Source organism: Solanum verrucosum, unplaced genomic scaffold (genome assembly GCF_900185275.1).
Source record: "Solanum verrucosum unplaced genomic scaffold, falcon-dt-bn FXZP01000060.1, whole genome shotgun sequence".
In the NCBI taxonomy this organism is placed as follows: Eukaryota; Viridiplantae; Streptophyta; class Magnoliopsida; order Solanales; family Solanaceae; genus Solanum; species Solanum verrucosum.
The window spans coordinates 6519137-6542561 of NW_026020129.1; the positions used below are offsets into that span (position 1 = coordinate 6519137).

At 36.2% G+C, this 23425-nt stretch overlaps 4 protein-coding genes across 4 annotated transcripts in view; all 4 read left to right on the forward strand.

Moving 5' to 3' along the window:
• The first annotated feature begins 1684 nt into the window (after positions 1-1684).
• LOC125826397 (probable enoyl-CoA hydratase 2, mitochondrial) lies at positions 1685-9211 on the forward strand. The gene is made up of 8 exons (XM_049505708.1): positions 1685-1989; positions 2092-2261; positions 6739-6813; positions 7064-7154; positions 7231-7282; positions 7455-7558; positions 7869-7945; positions 8957-9211. The coding sequence occupies exons 1-8, from the start codon at positions 1800-1802 to the stop codon at positions 9131-9133; spliced, it is 936 nt and encodes a 311-aa protein (XP_049361665.1). The 5' UTR covers positions 1685-1799; the 3' UTR covers positions 9134-9211.
• Positions 9212-9774: 563 nt separating this feature from the next.
• On the forward strand, positions 9775-16583 carry LOC125826400 (ubiquitin carboxyl-terminal hydrolase 3-like). The gene is made up of 9 exons (XM_049505712.1): positions 9775-9910; positions 10422-10553; positions 10631-10669; positions 12181-12292; positions 13333-13391; positions 13480-13554; positions 15346-15394; positions 15693-15769; positions 16479-16583. The coding sequence occupies exons 1-9, from the start codon at positions 9851-9853 to the stop codon at positions 16578-16580; spliced, it is 705 nt and encodes a 234-aa protein (XP_049361669.1). The 5' UTR covers positions 9775-9850; the 3' UTR covers positions 16581-16583.
• LOC125826377 (uncharacterized) overlaps positions 15861-23425 on the forward strand; it is a 103936-nt gene continuing 96371 nt past the window's right edge. Inside the window, exon 1 of the mRNA XM_049505686.1 lies at positions 15861-15864. The gene's annotated coding sequence lies outside the window, so the exon portion shown is untranslated. The remainder of the gene's footprint in view (positions 15865-23425) is intronic.
• Positions 18613-21494, forward strand: LOC125826375 (pentatricopeptide repeat-containing protein At1g79490, mitochondrial). Its single transcript, XM_049505681.1, has one exon. The coding sequence runs from the start codon at positions 18792-18794 to the stop codon at positions 21174-21176; it is 2385 nt and encodes a 794-aa protein (XP_049361638.1). The 5' UTR covers positions 18613-18791; the 3' UTR covers positions 21177-21494.

Sequence of the window (23425 nt, forward strand, 5' to 3'; positions counted from 1 at the left end):
CTAGTACATAACAAGAAATTGAACATCACCACTTTTATGATTTTTTTTAAGTCTTATATTTAAATTGCTAAATTTATTTTTCTGCATGCTCATAGAAGTTTAACACTTGGTACCTTAGTTCTTTAAATGCTAATTTAGGTATGTCTGGGAACCTCATATTAATAGTGAAATTACGATTTTTTATAAAGGAAAATCAAAATATAAATAAGTATATACAAGAATTTAAAATTTCACACTTTCTAATTTTGATAACGAACATGAGGAATTTAGTAGCAATTTTGAGGATTTCAGTTGTGAGTATGAGCAAAAGGCTTGTGTCGGTCGCATTCTTGATCAATATTTTTTTTTTTTTTTTTTAATCTGAAGTTTAATTGAAGTTTTGTTTAAAGTATCTTTCTAAAAATTGTTCATTTATGAATGATATAATGATGATTTGATCTACTTCAAGTTTTTTTTTTTAAAAAAGGCACTCTTTGATACAATTCACTTAAATTTTCAAATATTCTATAGCTAAACACCATATAAGTAAGTAGATTTATGATAGTTGTAATTAGCTAGAAGCCGTTATAAGAAGGAATCATATATGTTGATTGAGTTGTAGTTCATTTTGTTCATATAAAGCATTATATTATACTCCATATTATATACTCATAGATTACGTTTCATCAATAAATATTCTATAATCTTTGTACTGAAAGTTCTTAATGTTCATTTCTTTTTAACTGATTCATTCAAACTTTTCTGTAAAGTTCATTATTTACTTTTAATATCTTTTTAACCGATTCATTCAAACTTTTCTATAAAGTTCCTTCTTTCCTTTACAAAAAATAATGAATAATACATGAGATTTTACGTATTATTTATCACGTAACAATTTATTTATCATTATTAGCCATATAAACAATTCATGCATAACTAGCATAGCATGTAAACAAAACGATTCCTCATTAATATTATTCAACAATAATTTTTGAAAAGTTCAAAAAATATATTTTCTCAAAGTGCCACTATGCATCCTTGACAAAATACCACCTTTGGGGGCTCTATGATAGGTTTCAAGACCATTTAGGACACGCAATTTAGTTAGGAGGATAAAAAAATCATCTAATAAATGGATAATGAGAAAATTAGTGTGTCAATCTTTATCTTTTGGATAGAGATGCCACCTTACTATTTTATTATTTTATACAAAACTTTTTTTTACATTATTTTATTTTCACTAATAAAGGTCAGTATTGAGTTTCATGGCCCAAACCTATGGTTAAAAATAAGATTAATTGATAATTAGAAAAGAGCAAATGTGAGGAGGAGTAATGACAATAAAGAGGTCAAAGATAGGGATGTTAGAATTGGTATTAAAGATAATTGTCAATTAAAGACTATAATAGTCATTAAAAATATATTAGGATAATTCATAAAAAGTTGGGAAATATTAGAATAATTAATATATTAAATAGTTATTACCAAGATATTAAGAAATTAATCAAGGTAATAATACAAATACTTTTTTTTGAAGTATCAAAATTATTTTTCTAATAATCATTTCTCAAATCTATCATTTAATGTGATAATATTAAGTAGAAATGATATATATATATATATATATATATTGAAATTAGACTAAATTTAAATTAGCACCAAATAGCACCCTTTGAAAACGACTAAATCTCAAATATTCATAGCTCAAACTTGAAAGGAGCAGACCTATCTATTGCATCATTTTCTATAGCAAAATATATAAATCAAAGAGGAGAAAATAAATTTCTCTATACTTCAAAAATCGATTAATTTCTCCGGCAATGGTAGTTGCATTTGTAGCCATAGCTAAATCCGTCGGACAGCAATGCTTGAAGCGATCAAAACCCTACTCCAACTCTTACTTCTCCAGATATGGAGTCCAAAAATGGCAGTTTCAGAGTCATAGAACTCTAATCTTACAGTCGGCTTCTGAATCCGTCAAATTGGAAAGACTTTCCGATTCTGATTCCGGTAATTCCACTTTATTACTTCTGTTGTTGCTATTTGTGCAATCAAACAACTTTTTTTTTATTATAAAAAATTGGTTATAGAGGCTTGGCGGGTGAATTGCAGGGATTTTGGAGGTTAAATTGGATAGACCTGAGGCGAGAAATGCGATTGGAAAGGATATGCTTAGAGGATTACAGCAAGCGTTTGAAGCTGTGAGTAATGAACGTTCAGCAAATGTTTTGATGATCTGCAGTTCGGTTCCTAAAGTGTTTTGTGCTGGAGCTGATTTAAAGGTAGAAACAGCTTCCCTTATGCTATGTATTTTTTTAACAGTGCATATTTCTTGTGAACAAACGTGCAAATATTACATCTTTCTTTCTGTGTCATTTTTCAACCATGAAAAGTGTGGGTTCAAGTCAAAAGGTGTAGTTTACTATTTCAAAAAAGAACAAAAAGAATCCTATTTACAATATGATCAATAAAGTAAAAGTAACTAATAAGTTGCTTTGGCACCCAAGGGTGTGGCTTAGTGGTTGAGAATCATGAAGTCTTGGGTTCAAACCCAGCACCGACAAAAACACTAGGTGATTTCTCTGACCTGTCCTAGCCTTGGGGACAAAGTTATGTGGTATCTGTTGCTGGTGGGAGGTGACAGATATCTCGTGGAATTAGTCGAGGTACGCGTAAGGTGGCCCTAAAACGATTAAAAAAAAAAGCTTGCTTTGGGAAGCACCTGAACTGTAAAGACTAAAGGCTCCAAGTTTTAGAATAAGAAATGTTTTTATCTGTTTTCACATTTAATGTTAGCTGTTTTCGTGGGTTGTCTCTGTAGTGTCATGTTGTCTTCTAAAAGATAGCATTTTTGTATAGCATGACATGTTGATAGGAAAAGCAATTATAAATTTCACAAGCTAGGAGACATCTGCCAAACCTACAACTTTTCACCTTTTTTTTTTTTTTTTTTTAATATATAAACACCACTTTGTATTGCCATCTGAAGGAGATTACATTTGAAGAAGGATGGATTGGCCATACCTTCTTGAGAGATTGGCATACCAATCAAGTGATAATGCAAAAAGAAAACGATCCTAGCCAAAAACTAATAGTAATTCATACTCATGGTCTTCATGGAGGATCGTATGTTAAGGCATTGGGTTGACATCTTTTGACTCTAAAGGATGGTACGCACCATCTATCCATATTTATGAGTCCTTTGACAACTCTTGGGATGCTATTATAATGTGGGTAGATTTGTATTGAATCCAAGGAGTGTTGTGGTTCACATAGTTGTCTTCCTAGCTTCTTATAAGTACCTCCAGCTTCTTTGGTTCTTAAAAAATGTCTCCAAATGTTGCTCTAGACCAAGAACTGAGGTGGTTGCAAACTTTTTTAATTTTTTGGTGAAGGCAGAAAAAGGGGGTTGCCAATTTGGGCTTCATCCCAAGCTTTTTGGACAATAGGTAAGTACTCTTCATGCTCAGTCCAAACATTAAGAAATTTGAAGTACTTGATGTGGTTAGAGTTGTTGGTATCACAATTGATCAGGAGAGGGGCATGATCAGAACAGGTCCTTGAAAGATGAGTAACAGTAGTGCCTCCAAAGACATCAAACCATTGATCATTGTAGGCTAGTCTATCCAATCTTTTCCAGATGGTATTGGGAGGATCCCTATTGTCACTCCACGTAAATCTAGATCCCAAATAACCACCATCTTGAAGATTGTAATCAGTTAAGCAGGAAAGGAAGTCAATACTTTCTTCAGCTTTATAGGGTCTTCCACCTGTTTTTTCTTCAGCTTTTGTAATGACATTGAAGTCTCCAATCACTCCCCATAGTCCATTAACATTGTTAGCAATGTCTCTAAGGTCATCCCATAATTCTCTCCTTAATTCCTCATCACATATAGCATACACAACACTAATGTGAAAAGATATTATAGGTTGGACTTTGGATATATGAAGGAGCATATGTTGATCTTTGTCTTTCAGGATGTCTATCTGGTGATCATTATTCCAAAAGATCCATATCTTATTGGAAATATTGTGGGCACAATGTTGATACTCAAGGATTCTTTTGAATCTATCAATCTTCCTCGCATTAACCATAGGTTCTTGGATGAACATGTAAGGGAGGTGATATTGTTGTTTGAAAAGCTTTAATCTTTCAGCTGCACCATGGGAACCAATACCCCTTATATTCCAATATATTGTATTAATCATGGATAACATTAGGGTGTAGATCAGATGGTGCTTTGTTTTCTGTATATGTCATCTTGGAGTTGGACTCCTCAGGTTCCATAACCTGATTGAGGTGCCCTCTTGGGGAGAGATTATTGTAGTTAGTAATCTTTTGTTGAGCTAGAGAAGGGACGTTAGCCACCAAAACATCATGGTGGTTAGTTACGATACCTCACATGTGCTCATCATCAGACTTACAACTTTCCAAAGTTTCTGCGTCTTCTTCCATAGTAGTGTCCTTCTCACAGTCTTTGTAGGCAGTGTCTTCCCAATTTCCAGTCAGTTTCTGACTTAGGTTGTTCAATTGACTCCCACGGGCTCAAAGATTGTATTTTTCCTTTTGATTTCCTCCAGTTCCATCTCTCTCACTTTCTTTCTTGTGTTCATTCCAGATAGTATAGGGTCCAATCCAAATAACGGTTTGATACCTATATCCTGCTTGTCGTTGTTCCTGTTTCTGCTCTCTTCTGCGACAAAGGTTACTTCAGGGGGTATGGAAATATTCTTAGCAAATTTCCTACCCTTATTATTGGTTTTGTTGAGATTTTCACCCTCCACTCGAATCAAAAGATTCTCTGGATCCTGATCCTGAAGCTTTATGTCTGGATAGTTAGTTTCCTTCTGATGTTTGTTTCTTCTTATCTTGCTTTGAGCTTTGAGGATCTTGGTTTTTTGTTTTTTCTTGTCCATATTATTGATGGTGGTTTTGTTGTGTACCCTTGTTGGAATTGGGTGATATTCTTCCTCTCTTTGGGAGGTTGAGGCAGTAGTATCTTCAGTAATCTCTATTTTATCCAACACATTAGTAAGTTGAGAGAAGTTTCCACTATTCTGTTTCTCCTGTGGTAGAACTCTTCTTCCTTTTGTCTCCTGTGCATTTTTCCAAACTCTTTGTGGCATAACATTGTTTCCTTGATGTTTCTCATTGTTTGTTGTTCTTCCTTTCCTTCTTTCAACTGTTTGCCACCCATCCTCTTGTTGGTTAAGTCCGGGATCATTATCTTGTTGAGGTGGGTTTGCAGACATATGATGCTTATTGTTACCCTCATTTTTCTCTTTGTTGGTCATTGGAGCTTTCTTTCCATCAGTAAATTGGTTGTCCATTACATTTTTGCTTTGTCCAACATCATTGGTGTTTTTTCCAGGCTCTTGTCTTAACTCTGGGTGAAGTTTCCTGCACTTTTCATCTCTATGGCCTTGAACTTTGCAGTGGGAGCAGAATGCCAGAATGGTCTCATATTCCACCTTTTGAGTAATGACTTCCAACTTGCCTTCCTCATTTCGTATTTCAACAAGAACTTCATACACAAGGGGTCTTGTTAGATCTACTTCAATTCTGACTTTGGCGGTTGCCGGTCTTGTTTTCGAGCTGGTGGCTTTATCCATGATCAATGGGGTTCCTATAGATTTACATATTCGTTGAATCGCATCCCATTCATAAAAGTGCCATGGAAGGTCGGGAAGGTTGATCCATACCGGAGCCAAGGTGGTTTCAGCTTCTGGTTTAAAGTTGGGTGTCCATCTGAGGATTTTCATTATATGAGTTTCCCCAAAAGTGAGGAAGTTTTTCGAGTAGACGTTGAGGTGGTCATCGACATTGTCAAAATCAATGAAAACATGGTGCATATCATACGCTCCGATTTTAACATTGCCTTTGCTAGAAATCATTTTGGCAAATTCTTTTCGAATAATGTCAATTGAAGGTCGGATATGTGAGATATTACATATTATGGTCCATTTGCAGGTTTGAGCGAGAAGATCGTTTTCTTCTTTCGTGAAAACCACTAATGGTTTTCCATCCTGGATTTCATATCCTCTCGTCTCTAGTCGAATTCGATTTTGTCTTACTGTTCTGTTAACAGTGGCGTTTGCGTAGGAAGTATGGGCGATACCTTTGTTCCTTTGAGCAGCTAGCCCAGGATTGATGGGGATCTGCTTGCCCATTTCAACATTTGTGCAGGCTTGTTTTTGGTTCTGCCTCACTAGTCCAGAATTGCCAGAGTATTTGGGATCTGGTAGTGGTGGGAAATGAATTTGAAGGTTGGGGTTAGTGACCATCTGTGAGTGAGGGTGTTGCAGATGTAGCGGAGGTGGGTCACGGGGGGCAGGAAGGTCCACCATGAGAAACATTGGTCGGAGCCGCAGCTCCAACGACTATAAACGGTCACAAAAATTGCAGAGGATTTAGTGAGAAGTGAGAGATTCTCTCTCTAGATAATGACTTTCTTTGATGAGATATGCATAAAGAAACAACTGCCAAACATACAATTTTCATGTTGATAAGTTCTCTGTTGTGTGATCTCTCTGGACTTCATAAGTGCATCCTCTGTGTGGTTGAAAACATCCTTGCAGATGTGGTTTTCTGTATGGGGATTGGTTTTAGGATTAGTTTATCATACGATTGAATAGGCTGATATTTGGTATCAGATGCTGATTTATGCACTACTGTAGTAGCATTTCTACTGTTTGTTATTCATACTGTGTTTTGTACGTATTGATAGCTAATTCACTTGATTGGCATTTGCTACGCAGGAACGAAAAACTATGATTCTTTCAGAAGTTCAGGATTTTGTAAGCACTTTGCGATCAACATTTTCCTTTTTGGAGGTATGTGACTTGTAATGCTGTTTCTTTTAATATTATTAAAGACCATAGAGTCTTAAAGCTCAAGAAGTTATTTTTCTTTTTTTGGATGTAAGAAGGGGTTATGAGTTTATACATTCAAAATTATTGGTTCATGACATCATACTGTATCTCATTTCTTCTTCTTCACTTATTACTTTAACAACCATAAAATGAGCCAGTTGTACATATCCTCCTTTCTTTTCTCCTTTTGAGTAAATATTCTTTTACTCAGGCTCTTCATATCCCTACAATTGCTGCCATTGAGGGTATAGCATTGGGTGGGGGACTTGAAATGGCAATGTCTTGTGATATCCGGATATGTGGTATGTTCTTCTTGTACTTCTGAGTTATGCCATATTTTCTCTTTCTTTCTCTCTAGTTTGATGATCTGTTACTCAGGTGAAGATGCAGTGATGGGCTTACCTGAAACAGGGCTTGCTATAATACCAGGGTATGCTCAATCACACTGTATATGTTTGCTTATACAAAATCCGTTAATTCGGTCAAGGATGTGTTTTGTTCTAATTCTATCAGATCAGCTGGATATTTCCACTATCTTGCAGTCACTTCATGCTAAGATGTTTTCTTAATGCTACCCTCTTATTCCATTTTGTACTTTACAGAGCAGGAGGAACGCAACGGCTTCCTAGATTGGTTGGAAAATCAATTGCAAAAGATATAATATTTACTGGACGAAAGATAAGTGGGAAAGATGCTGGATCAATTGGTACGTGTATGACTTGTCATAGCTCATTTGTCAAGAGACAGAGCTCTTCTGTCTTTCCCAAACTCCCCCCTCTTCTCTCTCTGTCTTATCAATACAAAATGAAGGTGATGTCTGCAAACCCCTCGACAACTCCATTGGGTTACCTGCATGCTCCCACGGTACAGCTGTATAACAGCATCCGCCAAGGTTTAGGCAGGATAGAATGAGATCCTCTAACTTTTTTGCCTATGCTGGAATTTTGGACCCTGGTCTCCACTCTCCTATGGTTTTCTTTTCCAGGTTCTTAGAATGAAAAATACATGTCATGCAGGGCTTGTCAATTACTGTGTTCCTGCTGGTGAGGCTCGTCTCAAGGCACTTGAACTTGCTAGGGATATTAATCAGAAGGTTAGACATTTGTTATTGAGATAAATCATGTTTGATGTATTTATCCAGTGTGGCACCCTTTATGACTTCCAATAGCAATTTAGTCAGGAACTAAGAAGAAAAAAGAGAAACATAAAAGGACTACACCACTTCCTATATATAAAAAAGATATCCACACTGTACTGTACACAGATAATTTCCAGTAATCTAAAGATTCATTAGAAGTAATTCTGGCACGAGTACTTTTTTTATCCTTTTGACTTTTTATGAGGTAACGCCCTTCAAGGCCATCAAGTATGTTTCTCGCTGCTCTTTCTTTTCTTTTGTGCATTTTTGAATGATATTAAAGCTCTTCTTTGGAGTTTCATCATCTTCCTTGGACCCTTAAGTTAATGGCATTTACTAATCCCATGCTTGTTTGTTTTCCTCTTTGTGCACCTTCATTTTTTGTGACAGATTTTCTTTCTGCCTTTGTCTTTTTCCTTTTTCCCATCTTGTTTTATCTTAGGCGGGCGCTCATTTATTATACCAATAGTTGGTTGCTTTGGATTTCTTTGTTGTTTTCCCTTTTTTTTTTTCAATTCTTAGCTATTTTTAAGTTCACATAGCCAACAAGAAGTATTGCTCTATTGTTCTTTCCCTTTTCTTCCTTTTTGATGCATTTTATAAGTCTTCTTCATGCGAGCGGAAACCTTTCTGTTTCATGAGCTTCTGAATATTTCTGGTTTCGTATGGTGAGTTGGATTAGAGAGCTAAGGCTGAGTAAAAAGAACCAAGTAAAAGCCACATTTAATAATTTCCACATGCTTTCCATCCTAGATGCTCATTTATCGAAAAATGTTCTACTGATACTAGTCAAACCTGTGCGGATAAGACATGGCAGTAGCTACCAAATCCAATCCTTTCCTTATGTATAGAGCCTTTCTTTATCCTTTTTCCTTTTCCCCCTGTTACCTATATATGCTCTTCTAGTCCCAAGTTGAATGGCCATAATGCGTTCGATGAAGTGTTTGACTTATGAATCTCTGACAGGGTCCGCTTGCTTTAAGGATGGCAAAACGTGCGATTGACCAAGGAGTGGAGCTAGATACAGAATCAGGTTTAGCTTTGGAGTGGGATTGCTATGAACAACTGTTAGACACAAAAGATCGCGTAGAAGGCCTTGCTGCATTTGCTGAGAGGAGAAAACCTCAGTATAAGGGTGAATGAAAAAATTGTAACACATCCAAAATAGATAAACTGATCATTCATAACGAAAACCAAAATAAACTACTCCAATTATATATCGAATTCATCATGATTCATTTCTTAGTTTTTCCCGTTGTGTCTTTGCTTATAACGAAGCACTGTGAACAACATTCAAAATCCAACTTGGGAATACATTATCACAAGAGAAAACATGCAAGAGGTCTTTGAATACTTTTGATGATTCTCCAATTAATGGGGCATCTTTCAAAGGAAAATCAAGATAATATATATAAGGAAATGGTCAAAAATTGGGTGGGTGGGAAACCAAAACTAAATACTTAACCGGTTAAGAACAATTACATCAGATCAACTTAATTTATTCCTTTTCAGTTTGGCCAAAAAAACAAAGTTATCCTTACTATATTATAAATAAATTAATTATAATATTCTTCTTTCACACTTAATAAGATGATTTATAGTTATATAAATATTTGAAATTTATTTTAGACTATATAATTTAATTATTATAAATTTTATATCAAATCAAACGGTGCCACCTAGCTTGAGACGGAAATTTTTAGCTACATATATATAGTTTGGCCAAAAGAGTAACACGTGTAATGAGTAAATTTTAGTTTTGCAAAACGTATATAAAGAAGAGACCGCTTCAGAGTTCACACAGTATACGCTACGTCTCCTTCCAAAACAGAGCAGAGCTAAGAGAAGTAGAAGGAATCCATGGCCGACATTGCTAAGAAATGGCTTCCTCTTGAAGCTAATCCTGATGTCATGAATCAGGTATCACTTTTTTTCATTTTTGTATCTTATTTACTTTTTTCCAATCTGTTCGATATTTTCATTTCCTGGACTTGAATCTTTTCTGGGTTTCATTTGGTAGAAAAAACGTGGAGTTTGCTGATCTTTTTCCTCAATTCGTCATGCATTATAGAATTCATTGAATTAACTTCCAAATATATTGATTTCCCTATGAAAAAAGTATCACATTTAATAAGTTGATCAGCTCAAGTGTTAATTGGAATGATTAGGGTAAGTTTCTTTCACCTTAATCAGCTGATTGATCTCATTTTTGCCGAAATGAACCTACTTGGTCTAATTTACAACAACAATAACAACATAGCTAGTATAATCACACAAAGTGGGGATGGTAGAGTGTACGTAAATCTTACCCCTACCTTGGAGGGACGTAGAGAGGCTGTTTTTACAGAACCTTAGCTCGAGAAATAGAGATAATGTAATTTATTGACTCTATTTTGTTGTATGCTTTTATTTTTTTTGCTTAATTGAGCAGTTTCTTTGGAGTCGTGGTGTTCCACCGGATGAGGTAGAGTGCTATGATGTTTATGGGTTGGATGAAGAACTTTTGGAAATGGTGCCCAAGCCGGTCCTTGCTGTATTGTTTCTCTATCCTCTAACATCACAGGTTTGTTGTAACAAAGAAATAAGATTTGATTTTCTAGTTTGATGCTAGTTCATTAATTACATGCCATGTGTTTTCAGAGTGAAGCAGAGAGAGTACAGCAAGACAGTGAAACAAAGGTGGCTTTCATGAGCTCATGACCATATCTTTATGAACTATATCTTGTTATTAGATTATGACTGCAGTGCTTCCATCACCACCCTTTGATTTTTCTTACTGGTGAATGCTGTATTTACAGAATTCAGGAACTTCATGTCACTTTTGCTCATATTTCGATTTGACACACGTTAAGTTATTATTCCCGTAACAATTATTTGGTTGGCCATGTTGTGATGTCTCTTAATAATGAATGTTGCTGTTCTGAGTTGGTTGTTGCATGATAATGTCATTGCATCTGCTTCACTGTTGTGTAGTTCATCATGTAACATTGTCTATTGTTAATCCGCTTGGACAGATTTTAGTTTAATTGGAAGCTTTACTTGCTGGCTGAGTAGGCAGTTGTCTTGCATGACCTCCTATTCTAGATGTAGGGGAGCCTACATTCTAAGTATCTTTTTTTTAATGAAGTAAGTGATATTAATAAAAAGCATCAAGAAGATGCAATAGTTACAAGATATGGAAACTGAGCTTACAAAAAATGACAGGTTGGCTGTACAAATTCTACCTAAGCCAGAACTAGAGAGCTAATAAAGTCCAGAAGATGTTCAGCATTAATATCAGGATGCAAAGTGGACCAGCTAAACAGATTAGAAATACACCTAGCCTTCAAAACATCTAATGTAGTTGACTCCCCATCAAAACATCTCCTTTTCCTCTCTAACCAGATACACAAAAAACACAAGCAGGAACCATGTTCCAGCTCTCCATTGGCTCCAACTCTCATAAGCATCCTTAACTGAAAGAGGGGTGTGGTCCATTTGAGACCAAAGAGACGAAAAAAAACATGTTCCATATGTCTGAGGCCACCTCACAGTGAAAGAATAGTTGTCTGTTACTTCCAGCCTCCTTTCTACACATGTAGCATCTGCTTGGGAGTTGGATCTTTGATCTTACCCTATTTTATTCTTCTTGCTACTATCAATCTTTTATCAGTTCTTCCAAGTTGTGTTTTATCTGAATCAGCTACGTTTAATACAGTTATTGCTTTACCTTAGGCCTCAATTAGCAATTGTAAGGTCGACATGTCTTCATCCCGAAATAAGTAGATGCGGAATCTCTTTGAAAGGTAACTTGAATTAGCAGTTGGACCGTGAACCATTGTCACTCGTTAGGCCTCCAAATATAATGGATTTGAAGGAGTGAAAGCCACTTGACTCTAAGGAGAGGGGGTGACTTTCGCCTATCTATAAGGACAGTTGGAGTTGACGGTCTCACTTGGATGAGTTGGTAAGCATTGCAATATGATAAATATTTGGTGCTAAATTGGATTTCAGGATCTGTCACATAAATGCAATCATCAATTCGTCATTCTCTTCTCTGAAAATATTTCCTTGACATCCTTGTCAATCTCTTCCTCCCTTTCTTTGACTGAGTGGTATTGCAACGTATGAGTGTTTTAACTGTTACATGTATCCTATCTTGTTTGCTGCATCATTTTGAATTAGGAATTATTCATGAGAGTTGCGTGCAGGTGCAGGACCCCACAAGTACCATTTACTTCATGAAACAAACAGTGGGAAATGCATGTGGAACAATTGGCCTGCTTCATGCTATTGGGAATATTACCTCAGAGATAAAACTTGGTAGGTCATTTTAATTTTCTTGCATGTTAATATCTGTTGTTTGCATCAAATATAGAGTACTACCAAGACAAGTGCATTGGATTCCTTATGATCACATTGTGTTCTCTTAACTGGGAAGTTACCTAATATATTGATTTCTGCTTTTTAAGGGCTTCATTTATCATCTACAAGAGATGTGTAGTGTAGGAACTGGGTTTCTTGGTTACATCACAACTTATTCTCAAGAATGTATTATTTGAAATTGACCTTTTACATTTTTAGTCAATCAATCAACTGTAGCTGTATCCTGTGTTAGTTGGAAATTTGGAATCAACTATATGAATCTTTTATATTGATTCTACTCTATTCAGGTTCATGTCGTTCCAATTTTTTTTTCTTAACCATAAAATTCCCGGGGGCCAGTTGGGTCACAGTTCGATATTTTGTGGATAATGGGCCCGTTCCTCTACCCTTCACTTAAATACCAGCTTTTGTTTGCGGCAGTTCGAAGTCATGATTCCAATTAATAATTTTTACTTTAAGGTGAATTATAAGTTCTCTAAATTCTCACACTTAACAGAATACAGGTGTACAAGGCTACAACTGAATAATAAGTCACCAATTTTTGGTACCATAACCATATTCCCAATTTAGTTGTTAGAAACCGCTATATTCTCTCCTCATGTCCGTTTGGACCTCCCTATTAGAGATATGTTGGTAAAGATCCCTTGGACCAGGATATCCATATCTTCCTAGAATCTAGTTTTAGTTTCCTTATTTAATCTTGTTTACTGAACATAAGAATGGTGTTGATGATCTCATTTTCCCATACTAGTCTTAATAAGATAATCTATCATCAATTTCTTTTACTCGTGCAACTCCACCTCGAACATAAGAATGGTGTTGATGATCTCATTTTCCCATACTAGTCTTAATAAGATAATCTATCATCAATTTCTTTTACTCGTGCAACTCCACCTCTAAGTCTAGTTCCACATGATTCCTACCCCATTCCTGTTCCAATCTATCTCACGATGCCAATACTTCTTTTTGTGCTCTAGATGAAGGCTCATTCTTGGACAAGTTCTTTAAATCAACTGCATGCATGGACCCGATGGAGGTATTCGTTTTGGTTTAGTTTCATTTTGGTTACTGACATAATATTTCCTAGTATTCACGAAGCGCATTAGCATGCGTATAAAATGCAGCGTGCTTCATTCCTTGAAAGTGATAGAGAAATAGAGGTTGCTCATTCAGTAGCAGCTACTGCTGGTGACACTGAGGTAAGGGTTCACGTGTCTTCTTATTTTCTAAATAAATAATGTATTGAAGATGCGACCAATTGTAGATATAAAATGATAGTTTTCTTTTCATGTAAACCTGTTGCATATTCTTGGGAAAAAATATACTTGTTCTTGTGCAATTTGAACCATTTGACTAGTTCGAAGTCTGATAATATGTAGTGCCTCAATATCCCTTGGCCTAGAGAAAGTGTATGTTTCAACTGTTGTTAATGTGATTTAATAAACAAGCCAAATATGGCAAATTCTACAAATAGCTTTATCAAAACTATTATTGGTGCATACTGAACCTGCATAAGATGCAATTGAAATTTGACTTTGTTTCTAGTTAATTTAAGGGCCTACACATTGATTTTGCTGAGACATTCAAAACTTGGCTGTATTATTACCACAATTGAGAAATTACTTCATCAGTATGTAGTTCAAAAGATTTTGCTATGGTAAACAAACAACTGAGGATAGTCTGCAATTCGAGAAGGTGGTTGAGGACCAATAAAGAAATGTGCTAATGTTCTTGCAAAAAAAAAAGATTCTTCAAGTGTAGTTACAAATATTTTATCAACAATGAGGTGATTCTCATGCTAAATGTCATTCTTGAGAAGTTTTTTTAAGTGCACACCATTACCGAATTAAACACAAATGGTTGGACCTTGAAATCTAGGGACACAGATATGTGTTAATACCATCTTGGAATTGGATAACTTGACAGCACTTCTTTTTTCTATTTCTTATACACACATGTCCTGTAACTTTCAACCAAATGGGCATGCGATGTGATATTGAAATAGATTTGAATAAATAGAATTAATATTGTGTTTCAGTTTTGTTGATCTGCTTATTACTTGGCTTCTCTTATCAAAGCTATGGATTATGGAATATGTAAATTTTCTCTGCTTTTGACAGTTCCGGCTGTTGAGGCTCTGTTATAAGATCTTTACAGTATACTGGTCAATTCTTGCCATGCCCTGTAGTTTCAACTTACTGTCTCCATGTCCTTGCCTTGTCCATTACAGACACGACTTATGTGTTTGTATGCCGGCTAAAAAGTCCAGGTTTATTTGCAAAGTGCACCTCATAGAACTTGACGCCTTTGTTCGTGCGAGGAAGCACTTTCATGCTCATAGTTTTTGAACAAAATTTAATTGCACATTAGTTAGTCTTTTTAAACTGTTAAAGAATGACAAAAGTCCCACATCGGTGGTTAATGAGATGGGTGGACTCCTTATAAGGCTTGGGCAATCCTCCTCCCTTTGAGCTTGTTTTTGGGGTGTGAGTTAGGCCTAAGACCTAATTTAACATGGTATCAGAGCAGGGCCAGTCTCACCCGATGTTGGGGCCCCCAAAATCAAAATTGCCCACGCACCAGATGCTAAGCACTGGGCGTGAGGTGGGGTGTTAAAGAATGACAAAAGTCCCACATCGGTGGTTAATGAAATGGGTGGACTCCTTATAAGGCTTGGACAATCCTCCTCCCTTTGAGCTTGCTTTTGGGGTATAAGTTAGGCCTAAAACCTAATTTTAACATAAACTTTGGTTACAAAGATAGCAAAACCATCCAACTTTGATCAGTTTCTCTACCCTTTGAGTGCATGGATCCAAATAGAGTGATTCTTATGAAATTTTAAGGTCATGACCTCCTCTATATCAGCTTTTGTATAGTGAAAGTGACAGTTACCTTAACAATCTAGTGTATATTATATGCAACTACAGATCATATTCAATTTAATGATGTCTGTAAATAGTATGCATCAATCTGGTGAATTCTTTTTGCAGGTTCCAGTAAATGTGGACACCCATTTCATCTGCTTCACATGTGTTGATGGTAACATTCTATCTTTCTCTTTGGACTGCATAAGGACCTAATTCTACATTATGAAATGCACAAATAGCTTTGGCTACTTTTTTTTCCTTTTTCTATCTTTGAGAATGACCAGATGGAGAGAAATGACAGCACAATTTAAGCTTATGGTCGCATTGAACATACAATTGGAGGCTGTATATTAGTGAACAAGTTGCATTTATATAGTGATTATCAATTATATTAAACCTTAACATCCCATATTTGCACCTAAAGCTATCATACAGAATTCGAGAAGTAGCATAAACTTGTCACGTTGCAGGACAACTCTATGAACTTGATGGAAGGAAGTCCAGACCAATTTCACATGGTGCATCTACTCCAAGCAGCCTGTTACAGGTAACCTTCAATATTTCTTTCCTTTTTGAAACCTAGTGGCTGCCAAAAGTTAGACCAAACAGTGAGGGAAAATTGGCCTGAAACCCAGATTTCATGTCAATCTGAACCTCATTGACCACGACCTGTATTCACTTCATCCACCACAACCTGAATTCTTTGACCCCATGAGATCAGTTAGAACCTGCATGTTGGAAGTTTCCACCATTTTCACTTATCTCGGCTTTGAAGATGCACACTTTTACATGAAAAACAAATAATAAGCAAGTACTCACTACCCGAAAACTCTCTAGCAGACCAAATTGAGATGGGAAAATACAATAAAACGTGTTTGACAATGGCTGACCATAGTGTTTCCCCAGTAGATGCGAACCTGCCCTTTTACAAGTCCATGATAAAAGTCCTTTTCATGTAAAACATTAGTATTAACTTTAGAACACACAATCTGATACACTCATTCAGGATGCTGATTTAAGTAATCAAACACCATACTCCAATATGTTCTTCCCAGAGGAGCCGTTAACCATATTAAATTCACAACAATTAAGTGATGAATGGAGGTCAGAATGTGTATGAAACAATGATTTGGCAAATAACACTAGTTATTATCGGTGTAACCAGAGAGTTATCTAAAATTTTCCGTAGACTGCTGTGTGGAGTATATTATTCTTTTAAATCCTTCTCTAATCATAACAATTCTCGACTGTTGCAGGATGCTGCTAAAGTTATACAAAAGATGATGCAAAAAAATCCAGACTCGATGAACTTCAACGTCATTGCCATATCGAAGAGAGTTAAAGGTGATGCTCCATGAGCGCAGAGTTGTATGGCCTGTGTATCTTTTGGTCACATTTCTAATGTAGAAAGAGCTAAAGATGGACTTATGTCATCACGTTTTGACATGGAACCATTTCCACTGCATACCTTGACTGAGATCCTTTTGTCTTCAGCCACTGTTGTATAAAAATCAAAGACGCACTTGTTATACAAACCTTAGACAAAAAGTTGTAGCGCAAATGTTAAATCAGGTTTGTCTTAGAAATGAGTCGGTCCAACATTACCAATTTGGCTGTCTAGCGTAGCTATTAAGTATTAACATATATACCAACATGAATTGTGGTGTACTAGTGAGAATGTTTCACCCTTAATCAGAGGTTTTGGATTCGAGCCTTGAGTATGAAGAAAATCATGTTGGGAGCGTCACCCCTGAAGCGCAATTCAAATTTAATCGGAGCTTCAATGTGGGTTTCGAACACTCGGTAGAAAACTAAAAAAAAAGTATTAACATATACAATACGCGTCTCGCGTGGGAATTTAATGAAAACAATTACACATCAAGTAAGAAGTAATCTATTTTCACCATAGACATATACTATTTGTCCGTTTTTAACTTGACATAAAGTATAAAATATAAGAAAGTAAAAAAGACTTTTTTAAGGAGAGTTTTAAACGTATAAATTTTTGAATATGTAATTAATACACATTATGTGGATTGTGGAAAGTTGGATTAAAAAATTGCTTAAAAAAAAGTTGTTTCATAAATGAACTAAAATGGAAAGTGAAGAGAAAATGATCAAAATGGTCCTTAATGTATGGGTTTGATTCCATTTGGTCCTTAATATATGAACTTGATGGAAATGGTCCTTTATGTATCATAGATTGTGATCAATTTGGTCTTTAACCCTAAAGTTAATATATTTCTTTTTTTTGCCGTCAAAATACACGAAATATGTAAAAGATGCGCTCGTTCAAGACTTTTCTTCCCCTGTTTTCAAAAATTCCAAAAGGGCACATCATTTTTTTTTAACCAAAAGGGCAAAATCGCTCCTGATGGAGCAATTTTTTTCTGACAAAATTGACGCCGTTACTCCTTTAAAAAACATAAAAATCATTGTCGGTCCAAATTCTTTTTTTTTTTCTTTAAAATCGTTGCTGTGAATTTTTTTTAACAACGCTGCCCCAGCAACGTTTAAAAAATAGAAATAGCTACTACAGCAGCCATTTTCTTAAGAAAGTTTAATTTTTTTTTATTAAAAATTCTCGAGGCGAGGGCTGCTTAAAAAAATAATGGGAAATCGCTCCACGTGTAGCGATTTTAGTTAATTTTTTTTTAAAATAATCGCTGCCAAGGCAGCAATTTCAGTAAGAATTTTTATTATTATTTTCCAATTGTTGCTAGCAATCAAAAAGTATACAATAAAAAATTATAAAGTAACTCAATTGGGAAATTTTTTCTACTGAAATCGTTGCCGTGGGAGCGATTTCCCATTATTTTTTTAAGTAGTTCTCGCCTCGGGAATTTTTAATAAAAAAAAATTAACTTTTTTAAGAAAATGGCTACTATAGCAGCTATTTCTATTTTTTAAACGCTGCTGGGGCAGCGTTGTTAAAAAATAAATTCACAGTAGCGATTTTAAAGAAAAAAGAAAAAAAATTGTATCGACAGCGATTTTTATGTTTTTTAAAGGAGTAACGACATCAATTTTGTCAGAAGAAAATCGCTCCGTCAGGAGCGATTTTGCCCTTTTGGTTAAAAAAAATTGATGTGCCCTTTTGAAATTTTTGGAAACAACGGAAGGAAAGTCTTGAACGAGCGCATCTTTTACATATTCCGTGTATTTTGATGGCAAAAAATATATATATTAATTGTAGGGTTAAGGACCAAATTGATCACAATTTATGATACATAAAAGACCATTTCCATGAAGTTCATATATTAAGGACCAAATGGAATCAAAGCCCATACATTAAGGACCATTTTGATCATTTCCCCGGAAAGTGAATATAATGACCCGACCCGACCCATTTGTGCCAGTTCTAGGGACCTTCTTCCTCCGACGCTGATGAAGAACACGTTTTCCTTCGTACCAACTCAAATAGGTTCAAATTCACCAGCTCAGTGGACTATTCACCATTGCAAATGAACCCCGCCGCCGCCGCAGCATATGTACCGAGCTAAACCCTTGCCCCATTTTCGCCGGAACCCTAATTACTTTCCCCACAGTCTCTGTCTCTCTCCTATATAATGCTTCTGTTTTATAGAAACTTGAAACATACCCGGAACTTAGTCGAAATTTATCGGAATTATCATCCATTTCGGAACACTTCTGGGTCATGTAATTTCAACGTCAAAGGACCTTACTTTTCTTCTAGATACTACTGTTCTGGGAAGAACAGTGATGAATGGACTGAAGATGTAGAATATCTGGATGAATCAGGGAGTGTCATTTACTCCGGGAAGGGAATAAGGTCGGTTGAGCCTGGGATGGATGACCATGTAATGGTGGGTGGATTGAAAAAGCCTATTTTGAATGCTTCCGCAGTAGCAAAGCTTGTTGAGATAGTGAAGAGGTGGAGATGGGGACCTGAAATGGAGACCCAATTGGATAAGCTCCAATTTATACCAAATATGACTCATATTATGCAAGCATTGAAAGTTATGGAAGATAGTGATGCTTCATTGAGTTTGTTTCGGTGGGCAAAGAGACAACCTTGGTATAAGCCAAATGATGCATGTTATATCACACTGTTTGATAAATTGAACCAAAGTAGAGATTTTGATGGAATTCAATCGGTTTTCGATGATATGGTTCTTGATTCAGGTGAGAATGGGGCGTCGTCTTTATTTAATGCGTATAATCGAGTCATCCAGTACCTAGCTAAGGCAGAGAAATTTGAGGTAGCATTCTGTTGTTTTAAGAAAATTCAAGAGTCTGGTTGCATAGTTGACACCGGGACGTACAATTCCCTTATCACCGTGTTCTTAAACAATGGTTTGCCATATAAGGCATTTGAGATATATGAGAACATGGAAAAAGCTGGGTGTTCATTAGATGCATCGAGTTATGAGTTAATGATTCCAAGTCTAGCTAAGTCAGGACGCCTTGATGCAGCGTTCAAGCTCTTCCAACAGATGAAGGTGAACAACTTCCGACCAGGTTTTGGGATCTTTGCCTCGCTGGTTGATTCAATGGGTAAAGCTGGGAGGTTGGACACATCACTAAAGGTATATACTGAAATGCAGGGTTTTGGGTTCAGGCCATCTGCCACTATGTTCGTATCCTTGATTGAGTCTTTTGTGAAAGCTGGAAAACTAGAGACTGCTCTAAGGCTGTGGGATGAAATGAAAAAATCAGGGTTTAGACCTAACTATGGGCTGTACACCATGATTGTTGAGTCCCATGCAAAATCTGGGAAACTTGATGTTGCAATGTCTGTCTTCTCAGATATGGAAAAGGCGGGATTTTTGCCCACTCCGTCCACCTATTCTTCTCTCCTGGAGATGCATGCTGCTTCTGGTCAGGTAGATGCTGCAATGAAGCTTTATAACTCAATGACAAATGCAGGTCTGAGACCAGGACTGAGTACTTATACAGCCTTGCTAACCCTTCTTGCCAAAAAGAAGCTTCTGGACGTTTCTGCAAAGATTTTACTGGAAATGAAGGCCATGGGATATTCAGTTGATGTGAATGCTAGTGATGTTTTGATGGTTTACATTAAAGATGGTTCTGTTGATCTTGCTTTAAGGTGGCTACGGTTTATGGGTTCATCAGCCATCAGGACAAATAATTTCATTATCCGGCAGCTTTTTGAATCATGCATGAAGAGCGGGGTGTACGAGCAAGCCAAGCCTCTCCTTGAAACATATGTGAACTCTGCTGCCAAAGTTGACCTCATTCTTTACACTTCAATTTTAGCACATTTAGTAAGATGCCAAGATGAGAACAATGAGAGGCATTTAATGTCAATCTTGAGTGCTACAAGACATAAGGCTCACACTTTCATGTGTGGGCTCTTTACTGGGCCAGAGCAGAGGAAACAACCAGTTTTAACTTTTGTAAGGGAATTCTTCCAAGGCATTGATTATGAGCTGGAAGAAGGAGCTTCAAGGTATTTTGTTAATGTTCTCCTCAACTATCTTGTTCTCATGGGACAAATAAATCGTGCTCGTTGTGTATGGAAAGTTGCCTATGAAAACAAGCTTTTCCCCAAGGCTATAGTGTTTGATCAACATATTGCCTGGTCCCTTGATGTTAGAAACTTGTCAGTTGGAGCAGCTCTCGTTGCCGTGGTACATACGCTTCATAGGTTTAGGAAACGGATGTTGTATTATGGTGTTGTCCCTAGGCGGATCAAATTGGTTACTGGACCAACTTTGAAAATTGTGGTGGCACAGATGTTAAGCTCGGTGGAATCGCCCTTCGAGGTTAGTAAGGTTGTTTTGAGGGCCCCAGGAGATGCGGTACTGGATTGGTTTAAGAAACCAATTGTTCAGCAATTTCTTTTGAATGAGATTCCATCAAGGGCTGATATTTTAATGCATAAACTCAACATACTTTTTCCAACATCTGCACCTGAAATTAGGTCGTTGTCCCCTCCTAAACCTATTTTTGCTGGAAAAGCAATGTAGTTGTTGTTTCCCATGTGTAAAATGGCCTAGCTAGAGATTTGGTTTCAGTTTTGCTGGTGTTAGAGATACTACTTCTATGTCAAAGTTAGAGTGTCTTTTAGTGGATTGGAATCTAAGTCCATTCTAATAGATAAATATTGCATACAAATACATGTTGTCTGTACTTTCGATTCTTACGTCAGAACTTATTGGCAGTGCTGGTCTGATTTACTGTTAAACCTATTGTACTCAACAATCGACATTGAGTGCTTTTTCTCAAAAGTTCAGTGCTCTCATCAAACAATAGAATCAAAGCTAATGCTACTTGTATCTTGCTTTTCAATGTCTGGAAAGATCTTTCCCATTCGTATGGTTTAAATTTACTTTTGACTCCAGCTTGGTTCTTGAAGGGGAAAATATACTTGTTCGTTTGCAATTCTATTTTTTTGACTAGTTTGAAGTCTTACAGCTGACCCCCCCCCCCCCCCCCACACACACACACTCACACACACAAAAAAAGGAAAGAAGTGGGGGTGAACAAATTTCTTACAAATGAATCTATGGTGCAAATTGAACCAGCATAAAGTGTGATTAACATTTGACTTTGTTTCTAGTTGATTTAAGGGCCTGCACACTAATTCTGCTGAGACATTCAAAACTTAGTTGCATTATTACCACAATTGAGAAATTACTTCATAAGTATATAGTTCAAAAGATTTTGTTATGGTAAACAGACAACTGAGGATAGTATACAATTCTAGAGGGTGGTTGAAGACTTATATAGAAATCTGTTAGTGTTCTTGCAAGAAAACCAAATTCTTCAAGTGCAGTTATAAATATATTACCAACAATGAGGAAGTGTTTATGCTAAATGTCATTCTTGAGAAGTTCCTTTTAAGTACGCACCGTTGCCGAATTAAAGACGAAAGATTGGAGTTTGAAAATCTAGGGACACAGATATGTGTTGTACCATCTTAAACATATGACAACACTTCTTTTCTATTTCTTGTACACTTTTGAAACATCAGTTAATCAGTCATATCCTGTGGTTATAGAAATAATCTTCTACATTGGATTTTTTATTTTTTTTTGCTTTTGCTGTCAAATCGCCCATTATCACATGTCTTGTAATATTGAAACTCGTGAACTTCCTTGGGAAGTATTCTGTTTTAGTTTTGTTGATCTTTTTATTACTTTGCTTCCCTTATCAAGCTATGGATTATTTAATACGTAAATTTTCTCGCATTTTGACAATTTCTGTTGATGGCTCTGGTATAAGATCATTGCAGTATTCTGGTCAATTCTTGTCATGCCCTGTTGTTTCAACTTATGTCCACGACCTATATGTTTGTATGCTGGCTAAGGAGTCTAGATTTATTTGCAAAACCAAACTCATAGAACTTGGTCACTTTGTTCGTGTGAAGCATCACTTTTGTGTTCTAGCTTTTGAACTAAAAGTTGATTTGCACAAACTTCCTCAAGGTCTTCATATGTTGACAACCTTACCCTACAACTCATGGGAGGCCCTCCTATTAGAGCTCTTGTTGTTGTTATTCCATTAACGGCTCCTCAATTGCAATTTAGTTGTTAATATTCTATAAAAAAAATATTATATCAAATATTTGGAATTGATATTTCATGTGTATTACTCTTGTATTCTCTTCTATGTTAACAAATTTAATCATCCATCTTGGATTTTTCCTTCTCTATGTGTTGCTTTTCTTTGCATCAAGTGAAACTGTTCAAGCTGTCTACACCTGGGCAAGGAGGCTTTATCATAAGATTTTCAATAGGAGAATTGTCCTTGCAAAAAACAGAAGTGACTGGAGAATTGTCCCTGCCACTATTTGGTGGACAATATGGAAAGAGAGGAACCTTAAGAGTTTTTGAGAATAGGGAGAGTAGTATGAAACAAGTCAAACTAAATTGTATTTTGACCCTCTGTTTTTGGTGTAATCAGATTTACTCTAATGATACCGTCTCTATCATTGATGTCTTAGACTCATTATAGGGATAGGTCAGTATTATTAGAGTTCCTTATGTAAATATGGTTTTCAGTACAACCTATGTATTGTTCTACAGAAATGGAAACAATTACCATTTTCAAAAAAAAAATGGAAGAGATCTTTATGACCTGTGATTGGCTGGGTTAATCACACCTTTCTTTTGCCTTAATGTGCCTGTGTCAAATTTACAAGGCATGGGTAGATGCACTTCATTTGTGCTCTTTGAAATGGACTGTAACCTGATTGAAAAAAATAGTATCCTTC